We start from the raw sequence: 23,056 nt of genomic DNA, 5'->3' as shown, positions 1-23,056 counted from the left end.
CAAAGCTCAGTTCTACCATGTATCCACTTTCCACCGGGAATATTCTTCTCAAACTGCATTATTCAGGTCTTGAAAGACTCTAAAGAATGAACACAAGAAACGACAGCGCGGGAAAGCGCTTCCGTTTGATTTATGTGCTTTAGAAGATGGCAATGCAACCATTTACTCGCCTCATAAGATTCAACAAGCTCGCGCCTTTTTTTGACATCGTGGTTGCATCTCCTGCAGGCGGTGAGCCACCCCTGGATCCATACTCTATTGAATCGACCAAGGACGACCCCGAATGTGTGACCTTCCTCAAAGAGAGATGCAGTGTCTGCAAGAATACTGTAAAGCTTGATTCTCTGCTTGCCAAGATCTCAGAATTCGTTGGGACTTTCTACGTTGGCGGCCATGGTCAGAAGTAATTCTACCTGATTGTGTAGAGTCATGATAAAGATGTAGTTATGCTGATGATTTCACCTACCGCTAGATATGTTTGACCTTGCTAATGATGAAACGTCTCATATCCTTGTCCGTGGTTTCTACGAGTCCGGAAAAGTGGTCTCTGCTGTGTGCCATGCTTCTGTTGTTCTGATCAATGTGAAGTTGACTAATGGAGATTACTTGGTCTCTGACAGAAGGTAACGAGTCTCTCTAACGCGGAGGAGGAGATCAAGCAATTACCAAAGACATTCCGTTTCTATTAGAGACGGAACAAAAAAAAAATGGTGGGCTTTATGACAGGGCGGAAACCTCCTTCGGGGCCAAGGTCCTTGTTAGCGGTCATAATGGCAAGCTAGTTACGGGCCAGATTCCAGCGAGCGCGGCTTTGACCGGCCAAACTCTGATCGAGGTAGCAGGGTTTAAACGCGTCTGGCGAATTTATACGATGCCTGTTTGGTTTTGCAAGTAGCGCTTCAGAACTGCATGGACTGCTAAACGTCAATACAGTACTTAGGCAGTGCATGGCCCATCATGCAACTATAGCTAGAAAATTACCAAAGCTATTACTTACACAATCCCTCGTAGCCTAGCGCCCCAGCCGCATATTTACCGGCCGATTTAGGAGCTCATAAGGATGACTTGCCTATGTGAAACTATGTCGCCCAGTACCCTTTTGTGCAGTGAGCCCAAAATTACACAGCACCATGCCTGAGCAAGCGTGGTGGAATCTTTTCAGTTTCGGCCAAAATCAGATGTAAGTACGTCTAAGATGCTATCCTGCGCTATGACGCTACATGAGGAAAGTTTTGATGTACATCGTAGCGGGCCATACACCTCCCAATCGGAAGGTCAAAATAGATAGAGAGCCTTGTCAGTGCGGTGTCCTTCGGGAAAAATGGCATCCACTAAGATGTGCAGACAGCCACTTAGAGTAGAGATATAAGCAGCCTGCATTGGTTAACCAAGACCAACTACTCGAGGATGATTTGGCTGGAGTTAGCGATTATAAAATCCGGGGAAGAGTACCGAATCACTTGACCCTGTGAGCATATCGTAAGCCTTGTCCTGAATCAGACGCCGGTGCTGAGTCTTATTGCTAGTGAAAAGGAGCGGAATGTGATCCTTTACTCTAGGACTTCGACTAAATTATCATACGGCTCCTCCTCGGTTAAAATAATAGAAAAAGTTCAAGTCTTTTAAGAACTTTGTCTACTTCAGCATCATCGTTTAACTATGGTACCAACGTGACATAGCGTTTGACATCTTGAGGAAGGAGCATCTCTGCTGAACGATTGCCCTTCCCAATGTGCATGAGTTGATGGTCAACTTCGAAAGGAAAACCTTGAATAGTTATCTCAGCTGTTCACCACAGACAGATATCCTCATCAATCTGAGCAGGATTAACGTGCTCCGAGCAGCCTTCCAGAATGCCGCTGTTTTAGGTATGACTCCCGAATGGATGTGCCAGGATGATACCCTTTCTATCTTCAGTACCTACGGTCCGTGGGACATGGAGAAGCAGGGCAGCATCGCCCCTGGTTTACGTCCAACGACATTGCAGCGTGAAATACCACATCAACTGAAGCTCGATATCTCCCCATTCCCTCGCATGCGGGACAATCTCATTAGGCTGGGTGATCAACTTGACGATGAGGAATTTGCGAAGGAATGGGGTTCCTTCCTCTAGGGCTACCCTGAGACTCTCCGCTCAACGAATGTTTGGAGGGTCCGGAGAGGAGAAAGGCCGCTGGTCTGGAAACGTATCTTTGGCCTGATGTGCGAAAGTTGACTTGAGATGGAAGGTGGTATCGTCTCTGTTGGTACAGGTCTTAATGATGACGCAGACACGCTTCATCCCATCGCCCGCCCGGCCACCAGCTACCATTTAGAACTGTATACACACATTTTGGTCCTGTTCCATAGGAGATTGCGAGTGCCCTATTGAATCGGTCCTAGGTTTGTTCCCATAGTGCACAATCAGGGGAGAGAGACATGGCTTCTCGGGTTATTTGCTTATCCAATCAACAGACACAGTCTCAAAGCACGTAATGAAGAGGGTCGCACCAACGCTCCAGCAACTACCGAGGTATGCCAGCGAAGCAGAAAACACCGAACAGGACAGCCTAGAGCCCCGATAGAATAGATTGCCTTGTAAACAGTAATGAAAGCAGGCACCTACTTAAAAGTATAATATTTATTTTTTATTTTATTTTTTCTTTTCGCAGAATGGACTATAAAGGTAGGTTATTATAAGGATAAATAATTTACAAAGTAAACATTGTTTCAACGCCATCGCTCATCCCCCACCAGCTGCTCGTTACTATCCTGTCTTACAACATTATGGTCCGAGCCCTGCGACTTGTGTCTACCATCAACCATATACTCGAGCTGAACACTATTGGTGACCAATATCCCTTCATTATGAGGCGGATGCCGTGAGCCGCCCATACGGCCCTCAGACGCACCGTGGCTGTAATATGTGGGGTAGCTCTTGTCGGCTCTTCGTCGCAGGGTATATAAGGTAGGCACATTGGCGACGAATGCAGCGAGAAATTCCTCCACGGAGCCCCAGGTGTTTCGGTTCAGCTGGGAGGTATTATCATCGAATGATGGAAGGCGGACGATGGCTATTGCGATGAGTAGTAATCCAATTGCAAACAGTCCGACGAGCTGGAGGCGGCTAGAGATTTGATTAGAGAACAGTAGTGGCGTTAGATAGTGGTTACCTACCGCGTCCATGATGTTTTCACCCTGAGCAGCCATGGCATGGGTAGTAACATCAACATGGTATCGGTCGAGATGTTCATCGAAATAAGAGTGACGAGTTGGGTGTGAGCTTCGACGCATGACCCTATGTACGAGATTAACAACTGATGATTATCTGACCCTGAAATCTTGGCGGGTTCCACACGCACCTGGATCAGGCATGACTTGCCAGTACAGATGCAAAGGTCGACAGTCTACAAAGGTAGTGATCTGAACTGCCGCAAAGCTGGCAACGAGCAAGGCCCAGCATGCTCTGATTATTCGTTCTGGCCACGGGAGGCCAGCGAGTATTCGCTGACATAGAAGCAAGACCACGGCCTTTTGCAGCCAAAGACTGCCGATGTTAACGCATGATTCAAGAATGAAAGCGAGTTGCACGTACTAGACGTTGTATACTAGGCGATTAACCACCGTCAGTTTGCTGCCAACCTGGCGACGGTAGATCTGCGTCGAGCTTATATCTGCGACGGGTCGATCCATATGGTTGTTTCCCCAGACTAAGATGACTGCCGCGAACGCGGAGCGGGCAAGTACTAGGCCAATGCAAGCAATAGTGAGATAATCACTGAGAATCAAACGTTGACCACGACATCTCCGCATCACCAGGCGCAAAACCATCAACGCCTGGCTCAGGGCACCAAACACGCCCACCAGCACTATGGCTGCTGTTGAATCCATGGACATCTCGATGGTTGACGATGGCCATCTTTGCTCTGGGGATGTGGGAAGGGAAAGAAAGACTTTTTCGTATCCCTGCGGGTTATTTGTTCCACGACATGCATCATCAAGGATTAATTGTCATTATAGTTCTTGAAGGATCAGATTCCTGACACTAGGGTTTCGATTCTAATCCCGAGCGAGTTAGCTGGCAGGGCCGACTGAGTCAAAACTCGTATACGTCAACCCTATCGGTTGTTGGTTTCCGATGCAAGCCCACTTTGGGCTACCCCACGAATCGAGCCATTCGATCTCATGATGCCTTTTTCTGATTATCATTATCTGGTCATGGATGCAAAATGTTAGCTTTGCATAAGACAAAAGAAGGAGAATGAAAATAGAGAATCAAAGAAATGATGATCATCCAGACGTTACAGCTTTCTTCTTTATCTCATTGACCGATCCCTGCTCCTAATATCTTGAACTCATTTAAATTAAGGCATGGAAATTCTAGACTCCCATTCGGAGCCTCGAGCCAACAATCACCGTCGTTTCCATTGGTGGGTCAACAGGCATCGGGACCAAGATGCCGTTAATGAGAGAAATAGTGGAGGATCGGCGTCGACGGTCTGACATTAGCGTGGCATCGCCCTAGTCCTGCCCCGGGATTCGATTATATTTGGAACCGTTCTTTTCCGCCCCGTGGGCACGACCAACCAACGGGGTTCCATCCCAGACGACGCCCCCTTTCCCACGTTTCCCCTTTGTTCCTTTGTTCTTGGACTCGCCTGCCATGCCACACGTTTGCCAAGCCTTCATGGCCGTTGTCTTGGCCTCAACGCTTCTTCTTTCACATGTCGTACATTGCATTCGGGGATACTCTAACGCGGCGCCTCATTTTAGGGATTATTTCTATGTCGGTGGGCAGTATGTCCATTCCAATAGCAGTGGTGTTGGGAGCTATTTCCATAACCAGATGTATGTGGAGAAGCTGTCGCCTGTCCGTGAGCGTGTGCAACCGTATCCGATTGTTTTTGTTCACGGCGGTGGTCAGACCGGGACGGTGAGCTCTATGTTGCTCCAGTAACGACTCTGTTGGCAAGGGTCGGACAGCCTCTGACAACATTAGAACTTCCTCAATAAACCCGATGGTAGCCCCGGATGGGCATCTTGGTTCCTTGACCATGGCTATGTCGTGTATCTCCTAGATCGAACGTTAACCGGTCGATCGCCGACATGGTCGGACGATGACCTAGGCCAGACTGCCTTCTCGGCAGAGTTCATCTCGCAGCGATTCACCGCTGTAAAGAAATATCCCCTATGGCCCCAGGCCAAGTTGCATACCCAATGGCCGGGCGTAGGTTCTCACAGCAAAATGTATCCTCCATCAGTCTCACACTGACATGCGCAACCGTAGACGGGCGAAATGGGTGACCCATTCTTCGACGCATATTACATGAGTACCGTCCAATCCGTCTCCGACAGTCGAGTCCAAGAGGAAACCATGAAAGTCGCAGGAGAGAAGCTTCTCGATCGCATTGGCCCGGCAATAGTTATCACGCATTCCCAGGGTGGCCTGTATGGGTGGTCATGGGCAGACAGTCGTCCAGACCTAATCAAGGCACTGATTCAAATCGAGCCGAAGGGCCCTCCATTCCGAGAGGCTATATTCTCAAAGGAGTTCAGTCGTCCTTGGGGACTTACGTCTATTCCCTTGAGCTATGAACCCCCACCGTCGAATGTCTCGTCGCCCTTGACTATGAAGAATGTACCAGCACATTCACCCGGCCTGCTTCCATGCATCATCCAGCACGAACCTGCCAGAAAACTGCTCAACTTAGCGCGTGTTCCGATTCTGATCAGTACTGGAGAGGCGTCATACCATGCTCAGTATGACCATTGTTTTATCAAGTTTCTGTACCAGGCAGGGGTTCCCGCGGAGCATTTGGAGTTAGGTCATGCTGGGCTGCATGGAAACGGGCATTTGCAGTTTATGGAAATGAATAGTGACGATATAGCTCAAGTCTTGCATGACTGGATATTGATAAAGGTGAACGGCACGTTTTGAGATCGTAAACATGTAGACTGGCTTTCAATCGATATCATACACATTGGTAGTGACTTACATGGACTGGTTGGCTAACCGAGAAGTCACGAGATGTACTAAGCAAACAACCGCTTTCTAGTAGCACTGACTGCTTGAAATTCATATTTCTATACTATGATACTGATCATGGATTGAGAATTTATGTCTTCAAGGTTTAGGTCATAAGGAATATGAGAAACTATCCTGGTATTCCACAGAGTGATTACATTTGCTAAACGTAGAAAATAATAAATATCATATCATGGGCTGCTAATACCGCTATAGGCTTTACCTACATACTCAGGGCTGTATGTACCAGAGACCATTAGTCCAACTTATCAGCATAGGCCGTGCTGCCAGATAAAAACATATTCAAACTATCGATGCCTGACCCTGTATCTTGGTAGCCAGACGTTTTTCATAAGTATCACATAGTAAAACAATTCTTCGGATCAGCCTTGTCGCGATGATCTAACTCGGCTAACAGTGCACAGGCCGCGACAACTCGGAAGCTCTTAAGCTCACCGTATACCTCCTTGCGGTGGCCGGAATCGCTCCCTTGGATTCCATGATAAAGACACGCCAGAGATAGCTCCAAGCCATTAGGATCAGGGTCCTCGATCTCCTGCCGGCGCATGATGCTTGTGATCCATGTAGCAATCCGGTCAAACTCCTCGTGTAGCTTATTTGATCGGTCACTTTGGCGGCGGGTCTGTACACCCCTCCTGTTGATGATGGACCCGATAACAACTTCTAGCTCGCTGATAGGCTTGGTTGGATGGTCAGAGTAGGTGTCCATCGCAGAAATGATTGCGTCGTCGTCATCATCATAGTTTGCATGTGAAACATGCTGCTCAAGTCCAATCTTGGATTTATTATAGAGGCGTGTTTGGGGCCCTGGCGCCAGACTAGGTGTTTCAATCATTAGACGCGAGAGAAAGCGATTATTGAACGGAAAGGAGACTTACAAGTCCGGTCGATAACGGTTCACTCTAGGCATGTCCTCCATGTTCACGGGAATACCAGTTTTGGAAAAGTCCACGGCCTTCGAGTGCAGTCCAGCCAGGAGGCGGCATGAGGTATCCCTGGTTCCCGACGCAGCTTGATCTGCCATGACCATATGGCGGATAGCAATCATACCAAGAATATCGGACCGCATGAATTCTACAAAGAATGCAGCCATGTCATCTACCCTCACATCTCGCCCAATGTCAATAGATGTGGGACGCGGGTAATCTGCGGGGGCAAATGTCTCAACACTCTCTAGTTCAGGATCCCAGATGACATGATACAAATCCCCATCGAGATCTCCTCCACTCAACTTACTAGGCAAGTCCCGGCTTCCCTTCTGACTGAATACAATGCAATTACGATGATACCTTAAGGGATGGTCCTCTGGGGGTATGACATTTTGGGCACGTTGAATGTCACCACAGTGAAGCGCAGGCGACCGAGTCACCAAGATATGCCCAGGCCCAGGAGGTGCCGCATATCGCCCTTCCATGCGATCAAATGTCACATAAACCTCACCTTCTTGAAGGAAGCCTGTCTCATCTATAACCCCATAGAGTGTCATGCCTTTCTTCACTGGGATACGCGCTTTGTGCTTCAGGAGCCGGAGCTCCCTAAGAACCACAGCCTCAACAATTGCTCGGAGGAAGCCGTCCTTCTTGTAATTCAGGCGTGTCCAGTAACATTGGCGGTATAGTCGATAAAGACCAATACACTCAGCGACTGACTTATCCTTGAGAAACCTTGCTGTCTTATCCGTACTGACGGTGATAGATTGAAGTCGCGTCAGTTCTTCGTTCTGCATTTGGAAGAACCAGTCCTTTGAGGCACCCATATCCTCTAAAATCTTAATCACTTGACGATTTAGAACCATGGGATAGGGTCTGGATGCCATATTGCAAATTTCCAGGTTTTTCATATCCTCGCTATCGAACTTGATCATTGATGGACGTATCTGAATGACCGCAGTACGTAATCGGCTGTCAGCAGCAAGCATGCCTTTCGCCCTACCCAAGCGAATCTGGAAGCATGTGGGATTCCCCCTTTTTAGTGGTATATCGGCCCAAATGCTTGCCACCACCTCGCGCGAGATGGCACCGACCCCATCACTGAAGACCCGTGAACCATCTGGAGACGTGAGGTCTGGAATCGTTGAGACTAGCACCCCATGCTTTTCTAATGGGACCATGAAGGGCGTCTCAGTAAAGGCCTGGCCAATTCTGGCTGCGCATCGTGCCGGTGACGTTATATGTGAGAATTTGCCTATTGCACTGACGATCGAAAAGTATGTCTGCATGTGGCCATTATCGTCGACGAATGGAGAAGAGAACTGTGGGCTAAATTAGTCTTGTTTTCTATGGGGTTGCTTCATAGTGCAGGGATGTTACCCAAACCGCGCGGGATCGCAATGAGGAATGCGAAAACCCGAGAAAGTTATATGTGCGACCGGCAATCTGGATCCCCCTTGTCATAATGTCTATGAAGCGCCCAAAGATATCCTTGTAATCCACATTTGCATTGAAGAGCAAACCTTCTCCATTCTCATCACAGAACTGTACACGGATGAAGTACTCGTGATGGTTGGGAAACTTGCGCAGAATTCGATTCTGCGGTTCCATTTCGGGCCCATGCAGTGTGATTCGGGTAGGGGTTACATTGACTCGATGGACCTTTGTCATGTTAACTGTGTTCTCATGAAGTCCTTCTCGATAGGCGAAGCCATCTTGTATCTCTCTGTGGTTCGCCTCAAGCGTCGCCACAAGGAAGTCTACCTCATAGACCCGCGGATCGTCTCCAGGAAACGGCCAGCCGATCATATTAAAAAGCTTTCTCATTCCGTCCACGGTGATAGGATCCCGTCCGGCTGCTTCATCCTCAGCGAACCTTTTGCGTAATCCTTCGGCCAGTTTGCGGCTAGTGGTGGGATGAAGGTATGCATTTTGTGCCAATGCCTGAAGCTGGAAGAGAATCCCAAATGGCACAGATCTATTGCGCGTACATTCTGCTAGCTCACTCAGCAGTTTGTGAAACTCAACGGAGACTGCCTGTGAGCATAATAGGGGCCTTGCTGTGGTCAGGTTGTACCGATAGATGGTTATCTCCCAATCTTTGAGCTTTTCTATATTTGCCCTAAAGTCCACCACAGAAACTTTGAACTGATAAACCAAGCACTGCCCAACTATCTGATCATGTCCGTTCCCTAGATTGGACAGACGTACCCGACTGGATTCGATTCCTAACGAATTGTAGGAAGTCCCTATTACCTTAAAGAAGAAGGGCACATCAGAGAGGGTAACTGTAAGAGTACCGTCAGTCGAGTATATTAAGCTAACAATGGTAGAAAGTGGTATGCGAATCCGACAGTCAGGAATAACGTGGACTATCATAGATCGCGTCTTGAATTTGATAGTTCCTCTTGCTGACCACTGAAGCTCAGGGTTGTATGTCAACTGCTCCCCGACAAAGTCGCATCTTCCACAGCTGTATTGTTGCATTCCAAAAACGACTGACTCCTCTGGCCGCTCCCGGTGACCCTTTGCCCTTTCTTGAGCCTCGTGCTCTAACGTCCGCAATGCGAAGGGCTTTGGCGGATATCTGCTTGATTTACAACACACACTCACCCCCATGAGTTTCAGATTTGACTTGAAGCCCCCGAGAGGATTTGGCTTTTCACCATGTGCCTGCAGAAACCTTTCTGCGTCGTCGACATGCAGAAAGGTGATAGTGCCAAAACGTTTCTTTCTGGGCTTCTCGCAAATAAAGTCTTGAATTCGAAGGGTTTTCATGAAGGGCTGAAGTTCGCGTTTGAAGCCGTGCCGATTAAGATCCGCTGGGACATGGTGAAGAAAGACTTCCATATTGGATCTACTATCAAACGAAGTAGTTTCCAAAATGGGATACGACAGGGAAGGCGCTGCTGATAAAAAAGCTCGGTCGAGTGGTATTATTGATTAAACAGTCGTGGGATCGAGAGGAGATGAGGGGAGGTCGTGAGGAGCAAACGACTGATCGGAGCTCCTATTGGTTGTTGTGGATCGCAGGCTACATTCATTGAATACTTCTCCAGCCTTGACTTAATTTACAGTTCGATCCATCTCACCTTTACTAGCAGTAATAGGGTTTCAACCAGCGCCATTGATATGTTCACTAAAGCCGAGCCGGCAATGATCAAGCGTCGTCCTTGGTCGCCATCAGTATTTTGCTTCAAATCAAGAAAACCACAAGAGAACAGTCACCTACAATGTCACCTTAGCCCTAGGCAGCATAGTGGTGAATGGTATGAGCAGAGGCCAGCGGACCTTTGGTGAATGAAACGCATCTCCAGTCTGTCATTGTTTCAGAAGGCGAGCTGGTCTATACTCGGCCAGGCAACGACAAAAGTCATATGAGCAAAGCAATAGTGCGTTCTAGAAGCTTTGTGTCACACCTCACTTGGCATGTGACTTGCCCTACTGCTCTGCATTTATACCTTGAACCTACAGTCCATAGCTTAGGTGCATATCCCGACTCGCTTTTACCCGCCCTCTCTCTCAAATCACCTGACAAGCACTCACCCCTTCTGATTCCGGTGGCCATTCTCAAATTATGTTCTTCCTTACTCCGTAAAATGTCATTGGATGCCCCAGTGGGCTAAGATAGGATTGCATCTGCCTCAGGAGGGGCCCCTCTTTCAAGTCCTATGTCAAAGCCTTTGTAGTTTTCCTGTCCTCCCCAGCACGTAGGATAGCATCTTGTACGGGTACCATATACTATTTGTTCTGGATTCATTCTCAGTTCATACTGTTAGCACATCGAATGCGAGCCAAATTTCACCATGCAAGCACTGTATAGATACCAGCCTTAAGCCAGGTATGTGCTTTCATTGCCCTAAGCGATGTATCATATGATGTGTTACATTCGGGCTTTCTGCACCAATTGTAAAACAACATTGATTCTGCGTCTTGCTTCGTTTGTGGCACAATACGTACAGTCAGCACTTAGCCAATAATCTAATTTCACGTTGCATAGATCTGACAAAGTAGAAAAAAGCATAAGCATATGTGATCTGAATGAAATAATACTATCAGCATACACTGTCTACAAAAGTGCAAAATTAAGAGTGAGCTCCAACTGGAACGCAAAGTAAAAATAAAGTTAAAAGAAGGCAGAAAGAGGGGGGTTACAGAAACAGAGATGAAATAAGATATGGCGACCCAAAGTGCCATGAGTGTCGTGCTTCCAACATCTCCTAGCCTCTTGGAAACCACAAGGGCTCCCTAATCGCCGACGATGGGACAGGGTTCCCACGACGGAAGGCCGATAGTCTAGAAAAGCGTTGCTCAAGAGTGTGTATCAAAGCTTCTCTCATCTGCAAGGCTTCAACCTGCTGAAACCTCCAGATAGTATAGTATACATGACAAAGTGCCGTCGATAAAAGCGCGAACAGAATGAATATATGTGCCAAGGTGTAGCCAAACAGATCGAATACACACAGAAATGCCCCGATACAGAGAGCGACGTTCATCATAGCCAAAGCACATTCTTCATGTTTCCGACAAAAGGCAGATTTAGACTCCTCTACCATTCTGGATAGTTTCACGAGAGCGGGCGGTGGGGGGAAGTCATCCATGATGAGAATGGCGAGATTGACTGTATAATCGTGGCAGTTCCAGAAGACCGTACGATACCTGGGCAGTGCATCTGTGGATCGGTCGACTCGATGAAGCTCTTGTGCTTATATCATGAGTTTGCAATTAGCATCTAGCTCTTTATAGTAATAATGAGAACATGGTAATCGAAAGACGTAACTGGAACTCATCTTACATATGTAATCTAGCTCACATAGGCACATACTTGTCTTCCCGATGAACTCCAGTGCGCGAATTACCTTCAGTTCAGGCTTTGGTATTTTCCTTCCGGGCCCTGAAAAGGCCAGTACAGAGTACGTGCCTTTATGATTGTAGATAGTGCCTTCAGCCAATTTGTCGATCAGCGTTCGAGACTTGTCCGAGCAAATACCGGAAGGAATAACAATCACACCCATATGCTGGATAATTTGAAAAGGCCTATCTGAGATCTGCGGAATGACTGGGGCATGTAGGCTCTTCAGGCAGTCCCAATCCACCTGAGCCGGTCGTATGTCGACTAAGCTGTTCGCAAAGATAAATACATCCTGCGTTCCTGCCAACCAAAGATCATATTAGAGCTCCTTCTTACACTTCTGGTTCCAACCGCACCTGGGGTGTGGTCTGTAGTATGTTGACCACCGGATCCGGGCTGCGCGGGACAACAGCAGCCAGTCTTCCAGCAACTGGCATTGTCGATCATCATTACCACCCGAAGAACATCTGTCATCAAGTTTTCGGTGGTAACAGCAGAGAGGATAATTAGGATCTCTATCAAATAAACGGACGATAATCACCTTCGCACATGCGTTGTCTACTTTAATCTCTTATGCACATTCACTGTGAAACATTTGTGCATCGTCTACTCACAAGCAACCTATTCTTCACTCTGTAGTGTGCTACTTATCGAGCGACGTGATTTCTGTATTTTAAGAATGTTGACACTGCTGCCGGCGGGCCCTGTCAAAAATGGAGACAATGTCCCTCCCTGCGTCGCAGGACTAATGTCCCAATAATGGTTTACAACTAAAGAGATACCTACAGTACAAATAATCGTCGATGATGCCGATGAAGAGATCGGATTGAAACTTTGAGGATTTAGTAGCCTAAGGCTCGTCACGTCCAAGATCTTTCTCTCGCTGCCGGATATATCCGAGAAACATGTGTGGGTCAGACCGTCAGATATCCGATTTGCACCGGCCTTTTTCTTGTGTTCTTCCGAGCCGCGACATGCTTCACCGAGTTGTCCACAGTTATATACAGTGCCCACCGCGTCAGGACTACCCAATATTTCTCAGTTGGACGTGCTAGGGGACTCAATTGCGAGTCACAATTCAACCAAACGTGCCAGTGTTTGTTGGCACACGGTATATGACTATAACCGAATTATCACAGACAGAATAGTAGATGCCACAAGGGATACATAATTCGTGCACTTGGTTTGATTATTAGCGATGAAAAGTCGTTGTAACCTGGCAGTTAGTATCGTTGAATCCCGACATAAAACCCGCAGTCCAATGCTTAGTGAGCTTTGGGGCTATGTTTTCCCGTGTCCCTCTGATAAGTCATTGCGTTCATGGTCATATGCTTATGAGAATCGTAAACCAGGGACTTCAGAATTAAAATCAAAACTTGTTAAGTAGTAGTATAGTAAATTGGTTTGAGACTTTCTTCATCCTTTTGATTATCCTACATTCACTCCAGCCCACTGCGGTCCTATTCAAGACTCATATATATATCGGTAGCACCACGAGATGCATGACAACTACACAACCGCAAGCTACATACAAACTCATTAGAATGAGCACCTTGAGGCTAAATTAAACATATCACGCGTCACAGTCTACTACAACCCAGTACGGTTTGGAATCGTGTACCTAGTCTTGGGGAACTCTGTTGTTTGAGAACTTGGAGCCTTAAGGCAGCTACACGCGCGATCACGTGATGTTATTGAGCATGATGTCACGCGTTCATAACAGATGGGCTCAGTTCCTCCACCTACTAATTGGGTACTACCAATGCTACGTATCATATGCGCCCAACGTTTTCAAACTCTTATTTGATTACTTATTGTTGTATCATGATAGAGCATTGATAACATTGCCTCATGAGCTGGGCACAGCAACTCGGATACATTATCGCCCCCAACGCGTGACAGCGGAAGTTGCATTCTGCTGTGGCTCGGGAAATTCATCCAACACCTTCTCCTTTCCACTGACTGTAAATGTGGCCGTCGGGAAGTCCTGTCCAACATCTACCTCCAGCTTATAGGACCCCGGATACAGCACCAAGTCTCCGTTCTCAGCAGTTCTTGCAACGGAACCCACTGAAACATCTAGCTTGACTTGCTGGCTCTGTCCGGGTTCAATCCCCTTCGCGCGACTGTATCCCACCAGTGTCTTGATAGGATAAGGCTCAGGACCGACCCTGTCAGCGGTCAAGAATAACAAAGCAATGTAATCCGATGCCACATTTCCCGTGTTCGTCACCGTGATAGAGAATGTATCAAAAAGCTCCGTATCAACCGGTGCGTTAGTAGTACCGCTGGCTACAGAATCCGTGTTGTACGGACCATACTCGGCGTGATTCCATGACACATTGAACGTCGTATAGTGGAGGCCAAAGCCGAAGGGCAACACCGCCTTGTCATACCATCGGTAGGTTCTTCCTGGGTTGTTAGACCCTGGACGAAGGGTCATATCTGTCATGGGGACTTCATCCACATAACTCGCTGGGTACTGTGTTACCGGGAGACGTCCAGCAGGTGCTGACTTGCCTGTTAGAATATCGAATACGGCTGCGCCACCTGCTTGACTGGGATAACCAGCCCACAGGAGTGCGCCGACACCAGCATTCGCGAGAAGAGAGGAGTCGTCCACTTGTCCACCGCCGAACTGCACCACTATTAATGGTTTCTCCAAGTCGGACAACTGTTCGATCAGATCTAGCTGATTTCCGGGCCACACAATAGTGGTGCGGTCCTGTGACTCTTTCTCAATTGTGTTGTCTATGCCGCCCGCATAGATCACAGTATCTGCTTCTTTGGCGGCGGAGATGGCTTCCGCGAAGCCGGCTGAGCTGTTTGAGTTGATATCTGTGCCTTGAGAGAATTTAACCTTGTATCCATTGTGTACGGCTGCCCAGATCAGGGTCCTGATGTACTTTGGAGGTCCCTCGTAGTTTCCCTGCAGTTGGGTGGTTGCGTTTGCAAACGGGCCAATTATTGCTACTGTCCCATTGCTTTTCAGCGGGAGAGTTCCATCGTTCTTGAGCATGACGATACCTTCGACCGTTGCCTTATGGGCAAGTTCCTCGGCGGCCGGCGTAAACACCTCGTTCCATCCGATCGAGCGGTAGGGTTGGTCATCTGCAGGGTCGAAATAGCCGAGCTTCACAAGGGATGAATACAGTCGTATGAGGGCGTTATTCAATGTCTGATTGTTATACAGACCCTGCTGGAGTGCACTGCGCAAATATTCCGGGAAGACAGACCCACAGTCCAGGTCCGTTCCGGCGTTCAGAGCAGCAGCAGCGGCATGGGCACCATCAGCGACGTAATGATGGTCAGCGTAGATGTTGTCAATTGCACCGCAATCACCAGTGACCCAGTGGCCGGTTTGCTCCCATCCCCAGTGCTCACGGAGGAGAGTCTGCAGCAGCCAACGGTCTGCGCATGTGGGGATACCGTTTAAGGAATTGTAACTGCACATCACGGCGTCGACTTTCGCATCGCGGGTGCATGTCTTGAATGAAGGGAGATAGTACTCAGATAAATCCTGAGGCGATACAACGGCATCGAATGCGTATCGCTCGATACCTTCCCAGTTTTCCAAATCATACGCTGCGAAATGCTTGCACGTTGCGACTACCTTAGGTCTCTCAGGCCCGATACCATCCTGAAGTCCATCCACCAGATGGTAGACATACCGAGAAAGATGCAGCGGATCTTCTCCGGGTGTTTCTTGACCTCGGCCCCATCGCGGGTCACGGAATGGATTGATATTGGGTGTCCAATAATCGAGACCCGCATGGCCACCATTCGCGAACGCTCGAGCCTCAGTGCTGATGACAGTGGCAACTTGCTTGACAAGGTCATCGTCGAAAGCAGCTCCGAGAAGAATGGGCATTGGGAAGGAAGTTGCGTAGCTGAAGTTACCACTATCGGAAAACGACACACCATGACCCTCGGCTACGCCATGAAGGGCTTCGTTCCACCAGTTATAGGCAGGCAGGCCCAGTCTTGGTGCTCCGGACGAATCATACTTGGTGTTGTTGATTTTCTCCTCAAGAGTCATGGCTGCCACGAGCGATTTCGCACGAGATACAGGATCGAGCGATGTGTCGCAGACATTGTTCTTGCTTAAGGGGCCAGTGCTACAATCTGGAAAAATGCTCTCGGTCGAAGCTAGGGATGTAAAGAACGAGAATGCGGCGAGAGGCCGCAAGAGGGGAGAGAGATGCACCATCTTATTGAGCGCCTCGTTTGACTACTTCTAGCCAAGGCATGGCTATAAGACACAACATTACCTTTATATGCCCGCAAACCGAGGGTGCTCTCGTCAATTAATTTACCGTTGGGATATGAAGGACCGCGCAATACTCTCTAAGACAAAACTGGCTGATTTCCATGCTCGCTTAGTAGTCAAGTATCACTCTGGCGATGGACTAATTCTTCTCCTGGAGAGCTGTCTGTCCTTCCACCAATTGCAGAGCGTAGATGGCTAACCGATGACCTTGTTATCATGCAAGCAATTAGCCTGAATGGCAACTCCTCGCGGGGAATGCAGATCAGGGTGCGGAGATGCTGCGGAGACAGCTACGATTCGGCTGTATTTGCTTATTAGAGCGGAATGAATGTTATCCGACCCTGCCCCCCTGTCCCGATGTCTAAATTACGATCTTCGAATGCGAAGGTCCGTTACACATTCATTCTTGTGTCATGTCACATCTATTATTATATTGTCGCGATATATATACAATGTCAGATGCACGTTAAATGGCATATCGAAACTCGGGATTCTCCCGATCGGTCAGATCCAAGAACTCATGATTTTGTGGCACCACATACGCATCGCCAAGCGCCTCCTTTTCTTGGTCCCTCCGGCGATTCTCCCGGATCGACAGCCAGCGAATTAGGTAAAGATCCAGCGTGACAAGCACGTACAAGATGACGATTGAGATCTTGGCAGGCAGATACTGCGGGGCATCCTTCGCCTGGAAAGTCTGGGGTGAAATAATATTTCCGACCGTGTATGCGATCGTCTGGATACATGAGACTGTGATTTTCTTCGTCGATCCAGCAATGTTGGTACTTGTTAAGCCCAGGATAGTGGTCCACCCAATCGGAATGCCGCCTGTGAGATAGTAGCCGACTAGGGCGGGGGCCTTGTCTGTAGTTGCCATGAGAATTGCACCCACGATCGAGGGGATGTGACCGATTATGCACCACAGGAGTCTTTGCTCGGATTTCATGGCGAGGTAGGTTAGCCCGATGAGGGCAACAACTTCGTAGGCACCTAAAGGGGTCACTAGCAGGAGACTCTGCGTTTGCGAATAGCCCATACCAGAGACGAGAATGTTACCGAAACTAGTCGCGATGGAATTCGGTACATTGGCAGCCAAAACCCAGAAGGAATACAACCATGTGTTCGGGTCTTTAAGGGCTTCATACACTTGGGCTTTCTTGAACACGTTACTGCCGATGCCCTGGACGTTGCTTCGCAGGCGCTCTGCGTGCAGGGCCTTCTCTTCTGGGGATAGAAACCGAGCTGTCACAGGCGAGTCTGGCAGGATGAAGAAGAACAAGATGCCAATCACGACGGTGAATAGTCCTAAGATGAGGAAAATTACCTGCCATCCGCGAAGCGAAGCAGTAGGATCACCACCGATATGAATGGCTACGCCGTATGCAATATACCCTCCGAACATTTGTGCAAAACCACACATGGAGAACCACAATCCGACACGAAAAGCCTGTTCCTCCTTGCGATACCATTGCGATGTGAACACTACCCAAGCCGGCACCACTGCGGCTTCAGCAGCACCGAGCAGCGTACGGCATACCATCAAGGCAGCAAAGGAATGGCACGCGGCCATGCATGCCAGTATCGTGCCCCAGACCGTCACATTGAAGGCGACGTATCGAGCAAGGGGGAATGCTTGAATGAGACGGGTCGTTGGAAATTGTAACGCCAATTGGCCGAAGAAAAACATACTGGAGACCCAGTTGAACTGGTTTCCATGAAGATTGGCCGACTCCCGAAGACCCGTCACACTGGCGTAACTGATGGCAATCTTATCCAGATATTGCAGGAAATACACGATGCAGATCAGTGGCATCACGTAAAGATCGATCTTGCGGACTAGTCGGTGCGAGGCCTCGGGATCAAGTGTGCCGGCTTCACTACCCGCCGCGAGAAGCTGGAGCGCGCCATCGCCCTTGACCGTCGATGGATTAGCTGTCGCTGCTGATTTGATATCGACATGTTTCTCGTCCGCGGAAGGAGTCGTGGACGATGTCATTGTCACTGTGATGCCCTCTCAGTGCGCCGTGAAGAAGAAGCAGAAGCCGTTGATAAATTTTTTCAAGGCAACTATGGAGCGATACGTCGCTTTAAATCGGCATATGGAATCTCTTGGCTCTAGTGTCGTATTTCGATGAGCATTCGTGGGGCGAAAAGCACGCCATCGTATTCACTCTTATCACATTGATAATAACACTACCCACTCTGACTCACTGTTGACTTCCATGACATGAGGTTATTGACAACATATCCATATTTACAGACGATACTTAAGGCCAAAAAAATTAATTTGGTCTAACCTAAATTAGGTCAGCACTGCACGGACCGCTGCATAAAGTTGCGCGTATACCACTATGCATGGAATAAATTCCTTTCATGTCAGAGGGCCGCAATTGAGTAAAGAATTAGAGATCCAACGTCAGCGTCAATGGACTTATCGTTCGAGTCGTGTGCGCACTAATTCAACTTGAACAGCTTTTGCTCGCGGGCACAAAGCCCGCCCAGTGGGGCTTGTTGCAGCCTGCAATGCATTCACGCTATGCCCAATGGCTTGTTTGGGTCTGCACCGGTATCGACAAGCAGCTTGACGATCGAAACATGGCCTCCTCAAGTCATTGCTCTGGATCCCTTGGCTTTGAAGACGGAAAGTCAACAGCAGCCTCCTATTTCTTTGCCATGGGGAAACGGAATAGATCATATATGACAACCCAGGGTCGCTGAATTCGGTACCACCGCCTAATCTGCATTCTTATCATTGCTCCAGAATCCCTTGCCTAATTGAAGCTCAACATTCCCTGTGTGGCAGCCTGCAGCAGCTATATGAAGAACTGCTCCGTTCAGAAAATGATCGTCATGAGCATTTTGTCTTGTTCTTGGTATTACAAGAATAAATTCTCTATGGCCTTTGCCTCAGCTAATTGGTTCATACCGAGATAATAGGCACATAAACAAGCCAGGACCCAATCCCATGGTGGTATGGTTTATGAGACTCGTTTCATCCCGAAATAAGTGGTTGGTCCCGAGGTGTGATAGGCACGCGATGACACTGTAGACATGCCGAGCATTATCACAGGCTTGGCTTGATCCCCTCCCGCGCGAGGAATCTTTTAATTCCATACGGACCATAAAAACCGCCGTCGTGACCTATGGCATCCCATAATTTGGACAAGACGGATACCATGCTAGTACAGACAGGAAGCTTGTTTTCCATCGCCATAAAAGTGGCAATATAGTCCTTCTGTTCTTTCGGAACGGTGATACACGATCCGATGTGAAACAGCGACCAAAGAAGTGTTCCCCATGCGTAACTCGACGGCGATATGGTTTTCAATACTCTTCTGGCCTCAGATAAACAACACGAGATTTGATCCTGAATAGGTGGTGACGGCACCCCTGGACCATTTAGTGCACATCGCAGCGTTATGAGTAAGCCCATTTGCTGAAAGATTGCAGCAGCTATCTCATCTGCGTCAGGCCCATTAGGGGGGCCTGTCCCATCCCATGGTGCTGGTACTACCCATAATAGGACTTGCTGTTCGAGAGAATGGAACTCCGCTATGATATCTGGATCAAGGTGTCGGGGAGAAGACATGGCTGGTTTCTCGGCAAAGGCGGCGATTGGTGGGATCATTTCGAATAGTTCGTACGCACACCCGGAACATCGACCGCGATAATAAGCTCGGTAGGAAAGGGGTGAAAGATCTAAACTTTGGTTCTCGGTGGGTCTAGAATTGCTGTCTTTTATGGGGCCAAGGCCGATATGACTATTGACATTACTGAGAAACATATACTGCTCTGCGATGAAACATGCGCAATCCTCATCGACTGTGTCTAAGAGGTTATTCTGTGACGCCAACAAAGCACAACATGGTAGTAAATGTTGCATCACTGCGCCGTTTGTGTCTCCATCTATTATCTGAAGCCTTTGTTAACATACCGTACTTCATAAATCTGCCACATGCCGAGTGCAAGTGCTTATAAAATGTCACATCAGTGTAGGATGAAGAGGCGCTCACCTCAAAATTACACAAAGCTAAGAGCAACATCACTATCACCACGGGGTTATGATGGTATCCACTTCCATACTCTGTGATAAGATACTTGACTGCCCGTAGCGCAACCCCATAATGGGAAAGCGCGACGATGTGCGATTGCTGATCATCATAAGACAGGTGAGAAGCGCTTATGGCAAAGACAACATGAAGGAACCCATCGTTTTGCTGCGCCAAAGGCAACATATAGGCCAGAAAAGGGTTATTGATGACATCCCTCACTACCAGCCTCTGTACCGACCTCTCGATATAATGCTGAAGCAGTCTTTGTTCGCCCGATCTCCCGTTGAGCCGAGGCCAAAGCGACAGTGCACGGTTCGGGGAGAGGCGACGCGGCGATGTCACATTCTGGGACTGTTCGGGACGGTCGGATTCCGCGGAAGGCGAAGGAGAGATTGTCTTCCCTGAGTTAGGCCAGGAACAGAGCAAATGATTGCGTACACAGCCGCCGCAGATTGGTTTAGTTTCATCGCACTTGGTGTGCCGGACCCGACAGCTTAGGCACCCGGATTTAGTCCTCTTGGCATTCCTTCGCCTGTAAGGACGGAAAGACCCTTCGTCGTTGGTGCTCCTGAATTGAAGTACCCCGTGCATGGTAACTTCTGGCCAATCCTTTGCTTAATGGCAGTGGAGAGAGGATACAAGGGATGTCGTTGGATCCGATGTCCATGTTAATGGATGGTGAGTATGGATCACATTGAGCTATCCTTTATTTGGTTAGGCGGTGGGTCCATGGATAACGTCGGTTATCCTCTTCGGGTATAGCCTCAGCTCTCTCGATCAAGCATTAAGTTAAGGAGTGGATGAGCAGCTTGATACTGAGTACTACATAGCAGATCAGTCTCGGTCCACTGTTATTTGAAACAGCGAAAATGAATTGGTACGTATTGAGTGGGTCTCAGGGCCCGGTGCACCTGGCAAGTCCTTGTTCCACCAAAATGGTGATATATAAACAAACCGAACCTAATTCTATCACTCTCCGTCGGTCATTCTACGTTTCGGAGAGAGTGCCAGGGCTTGAGCTCTCCTACCGCCACCATGTTACAGAAGCACCCCGAGTCCCCTCCCTTTTTTGACTTCATTGTGACCCCGGAAACCACACAAACCCCTCCCAAAGAGGACTGTGGAGTTCGGACTACAACAGTAAGTACAACTGCATTGCCAATCATGAGAAACTGGAATGAGAGACCGGTTCAATGTAAAGCAATTGTAATAACATTACTTATCCTCACAGTCTCCCGCTATTAAAAACGCTCCTCTTCCGGCCGATGGTGCCGGAAATGACTCATGGTCCAACCTCCTCCTCTTCTCCCTCTTGATCGGTGTTCCCTGGTTTATATCCTACCAATTGGGTGGTGGCCTCTACTTTGGAATCTTCATTGCAGTATGCACCGCAATTCCTATCCTCATGGCCTTCTGGACGATCTTCTCCTCCATGTCTCCCCGTATGAATGAGAAGGCGAAGCTTCCGGGTCGGCCTGTGGAGTATTATCTGAATTTTCATAAAGAGAGCGATCGGGCCCGGTACAACGGCAAGAAGAAGATCCCCATTGAGGTCTTCTACGAGAAGTATTTCCGCGGTGAGGTAGAGTTCAAGAATGGAGATTGTCTGGAAAACCTCGAGTATCGGCATGATTGGGCCAGTTTCAGCTTCTCATGGGGCGTATTTAAGCATTTCCTGTTCGGGTTTGTTCCTGAACTCATCGTCCATTCTCGCTCTCAAGGTATGAATAACCCTTGCGCATCACTCTCATGGCTCCGCTTTGAAAGAGAGGTCTATTAAATAAGAATTTCATCTAACACATGAATAGACGAGGAGCAGGTGAGCGGCAACTACGATCGCGGCGACGATTTTTACGCATGGTTCCTAGGTCCTCGCATGATCTATACCTCTGGACTTATCGGCGATATCAACAAGGAAGAATCCCTCGAACAGCTTCAGGACAACAAACTTACCACTGTCTGCGAGAAAATCGATTTGCAACCGGGCGACACTATGTTGGACATCGGCTGTGGCTGGGGAACGCTAGCTACCTTCGCGAGTGTTCACTACAAGGCTCATGTCACCGGTATCACTCTAGGACGTAACCAGACGAAATGGGGCAACACCACCCTTCGCAATGCTGGTATCCCTGAGTCTCAAAGTATGATTCACCGTCTGGATTATCGTGACTCCCCTCGGGTCCCCGGAGGATACAAAAAAATCACCAGTCTTGAAATGTCGGAACATGTGGGTGTTCGCCATTTCCGCGGCTTTTTGAAACAGGTCCATGATATGTTAGATGATGACGGTGTCTTCTATTTGCAATACTCCGGTCTTCGGAAGTACTGGCAGTATGAGGACTTGATCTGGGGCTTGTTCATGAACAAGTACGTTTTCCCTGGAGCAGATGCAAGCACTCCCCTCGGATGGGTCATTGACCAGCTTGAGGGAACGGGCTTTGAAATCAAGGGCGTTGACACCGTCGGTGTTCATTACTCTGCTACGCTTTGGCGGTGGTATCGCAACTGGGTTGCCAACCGTGAACATGTGGAGGCTAAGTACGGTCCGAAGTGGTATCGAGTAAGTGTTTGACTTTATCCTTGTTTTCCTGAATTCTTTTTCTAACCAAGTACTAGACCTGGGAGTGGTTCCTTTCCTGGGCCACTATTGTCTCTCGCCAAGGCGGCGCAACATGTTACCAGATCGTCCTGGTGAAGAACATCAATTCTACCCATCGGGTGGATGGTATCCCTAGTCAGTTTGGTATCTCCGGTGCTATTAGATCGGCGATTGAGAAGCTCGGAAAGATGCCCAGTGCATTTATTCCTCAAGCTACTGTCTGAACTCAGTACAATTGATGTGTGGTTTCTCGCCTTGGGTATTCGCCTGGGGTAGGAATAGAAGGGAGTTGGTATGCGGGTCATGTATGACACATTGATGGGAGTATA

At 48.4% G+C, this 23,056-nt stretch overlaps 9 protein-coding genes across 9 annotated transcripts; 4 read left to right on the top strand and 5 right to left on the bottom strand.

Annotated features, from left to right (window-relative positions):
* Window positions 1-146: 146 nt before the first annotated feature.
* Window positions 147-627, top strand: F9C07_2237186 (class I glutamine amidotransferase-like protein; the record flags this gene model as incomplete). The annotated part of the gene is made up of 2 exons (XM_041287455.2): window positions 147-396; window positions 473-627. The coding sequence occupies 2 exons, from the start codon at window positions 147-149 to the stop codon at window positions 625-627; spliced, it is 405 nt and encodes a 134-aa protein (XP_041151037.2).
* Window positions 628-1,744: 1,117 nt separating this feature from the next.
* Window positions 1,745-2,113, top strand: F9C07_13213 (uncharacterized protein; the record flags this gene model as incomplete). Its single annotated transcript, XM_071507963.1, has 1 exon — window positions 1,745-2,113. The coding sequence occupies one exon, from the start codon at window positions 1,745-1,747 to the stop codon at window positions 2,111-2,113; it is 369 nt and encodes a 122-aa protein (XP_071367436.1).
* A 596-nt stretch (window positions 2,114-2,709) lies between these two features.
* Window positions 2,710-3,876, bottom strand: F9C07_2237184 (uncharacterized protein; the record flags this gene model as incomplete). Its single annotated transcript, XM_041295197.1, has 4 exons — window positions 2,710-3,106; window positions 3,157-3,277; window positions 3,342-3,526; window positions 3,575-3,876. The coding sequence occupies 4 exons, from the start codon at window positions 3,874-3,876 to the stop codon at window positions 2,710-2,712; spliced, it is 1,005 nt and encodes a 334-aa protein (XP_041151038.1).
* A 383-nt stretch (window positions 3,877-4,259) lies between these two features.
* On the top strand, window positions 4,260-6,131 carry F9C07_1953562 (Alpha/Beta hydrolase protein). The gene is made up of 3 exons (XM_041295207.2): window positions 4,260-4,912; window positions 4,979-5,206; window positions 5,267-6,131. Exons 1-3 carry the CDS (start codon window positions 4,643-4,645, stop codon window positions 5,915-5,917), a joined length of 1,149 nt encoding a protein of 382 aa, XP_041151039.1. The 5' UTR covers window positions 4,260-4,642; the 3' UTR covers window positions 5,918-6,131.
* Window positions 6,132-6,140: 9 nt separating this feature from the next.
* On the bottom strand, window positions 6,141-10,395 carry F9C07_2287556 (RNA dependent RNA polymerase-domain-containing protein). The gene is made up of 4 exons (XM_071510913.1): window positions 10,183-10,395; window positions 8,335-10,126; window positions 6,904-8,276; window positions 6,141-6,843 (listed from the first exon to the last, which is right to left on the bottom strand). The coding sequence occupies exons 2-4, from the start codon at window positions 9,802-9,804 to the stop codon at window positions 6,363-6,365; spliced, it is 3,324 nt and encodes a 1,107-aa protein (XP_071367435.1). The 5' UTR covers window positions 9,805-10,126; window positions 10,183-10,395; the 3' UTR covers window positions 6,141-6,362.
* Window positions 10,396-11,026: 631 nt separating this feature from the next.
* F9C07_2175230 (uncharacterized protein) lies at window positions 11,027-13,535 on the bottom strand. Its single transcript, XM_071509371.1, has 3 exons — window positions 12,348-13,535; window positions 11,750-12,106; window positions 11,027-11,659 (listed from the first exon to the last, which is right to left on the bottom strand). The coding sequence occupies exons 1-3, from the start codon at window positions 12,355-12,357 to the stop codon at window positions 11,175-11,177; spliced, it is 852 nt and encodes a 283-aa protein (XP_071367434.1). The 5' UTR covers window positions 12,358-13,535; the 3' UTR covers window positions 11,027-11,174.
* Window positions 13,536-13,685: 150 nt separating this feature from the next.
* Window positions 13,686-17,889, bottom strand: F9C07_2206103 (putative exo-1,4-beta-xylosidase bxlB; the record flags this gene model as incomplete). Its single annotated transcript, XM_041287457.2, has 2 exons — window positions 13,686-15,955; window positions 17,766-17,889. 2 exons carry the CDS (start codon window positions 17,887-17,889, stop codon window positions 13,686-13,688), a joined length of 2,394 nt encoding a protein of 797 aa, XP_041151041.2.
* Window positions 17,890-18,955: 1,066 nt separating this feature from the next.
* F9C07_1953315 (fungal-specific transcription factor domain-containing protein) lies at window positions 18,956-20,941 on the bottom strand. The gene is made up of 2 exons (XM_071508523.1): window positions 20,090-20,941; window positions 18,956-19,989 (listed from the first exon to the last, which is right to left on the bottom strand). The coding sequence occupies exons 1-2, from the start codon at window positions 20,717-20,719 to the stop codon at window positions 19,141-19,143; spliced, it is 1,479 nt and encodes a 492-aa protein (XP_071367433.1). The 5' UTR covers window positions 20,720-20,941; the 3' UTR covers window positions 18,956-19,140.
* Window positions 20,942-21,163: 222 nt separating this feature from the next.
* On the top strand, window positions 21,164-22,951 carry F9C07_13221 (cyclopropane fatty acid synthase; the record flags this gene model as incomplete). Its single annotated transcript, XM_041295208.1, has 4 exons — window positions 21,164-21,268; window positions 21,360-21,849; window positions 21,937-22,688; window positions 22,745-22,951. 4 exons carry the CDS (start codon window positions 21,164-21,166, stop codon window positions 22,949-22,951), a joined length of 1,554 nt encoding a protein of 517 aa, XP_041151043.1.
* Window positions 22,952-23,056: the final 105 nt, after the last annotated feature.

This window comes from Aspergillus flavus, chromosome 8, assembly GCF_009017415.1.
Source record: "Aspergillus flavus chromosome 8, complete sequence".
Lineage (NCBI taxonomy): Eukaryota > Fungi > Ascomycota > Eurotiomycetes > Eurotiales > Aspergillaceae > Aspergillus > Aspergillus flavus.
Note: the sequence above shows the minus strand (reverse complement) of the source record. Positions and strands in the feature narration are given on the sequence as shown.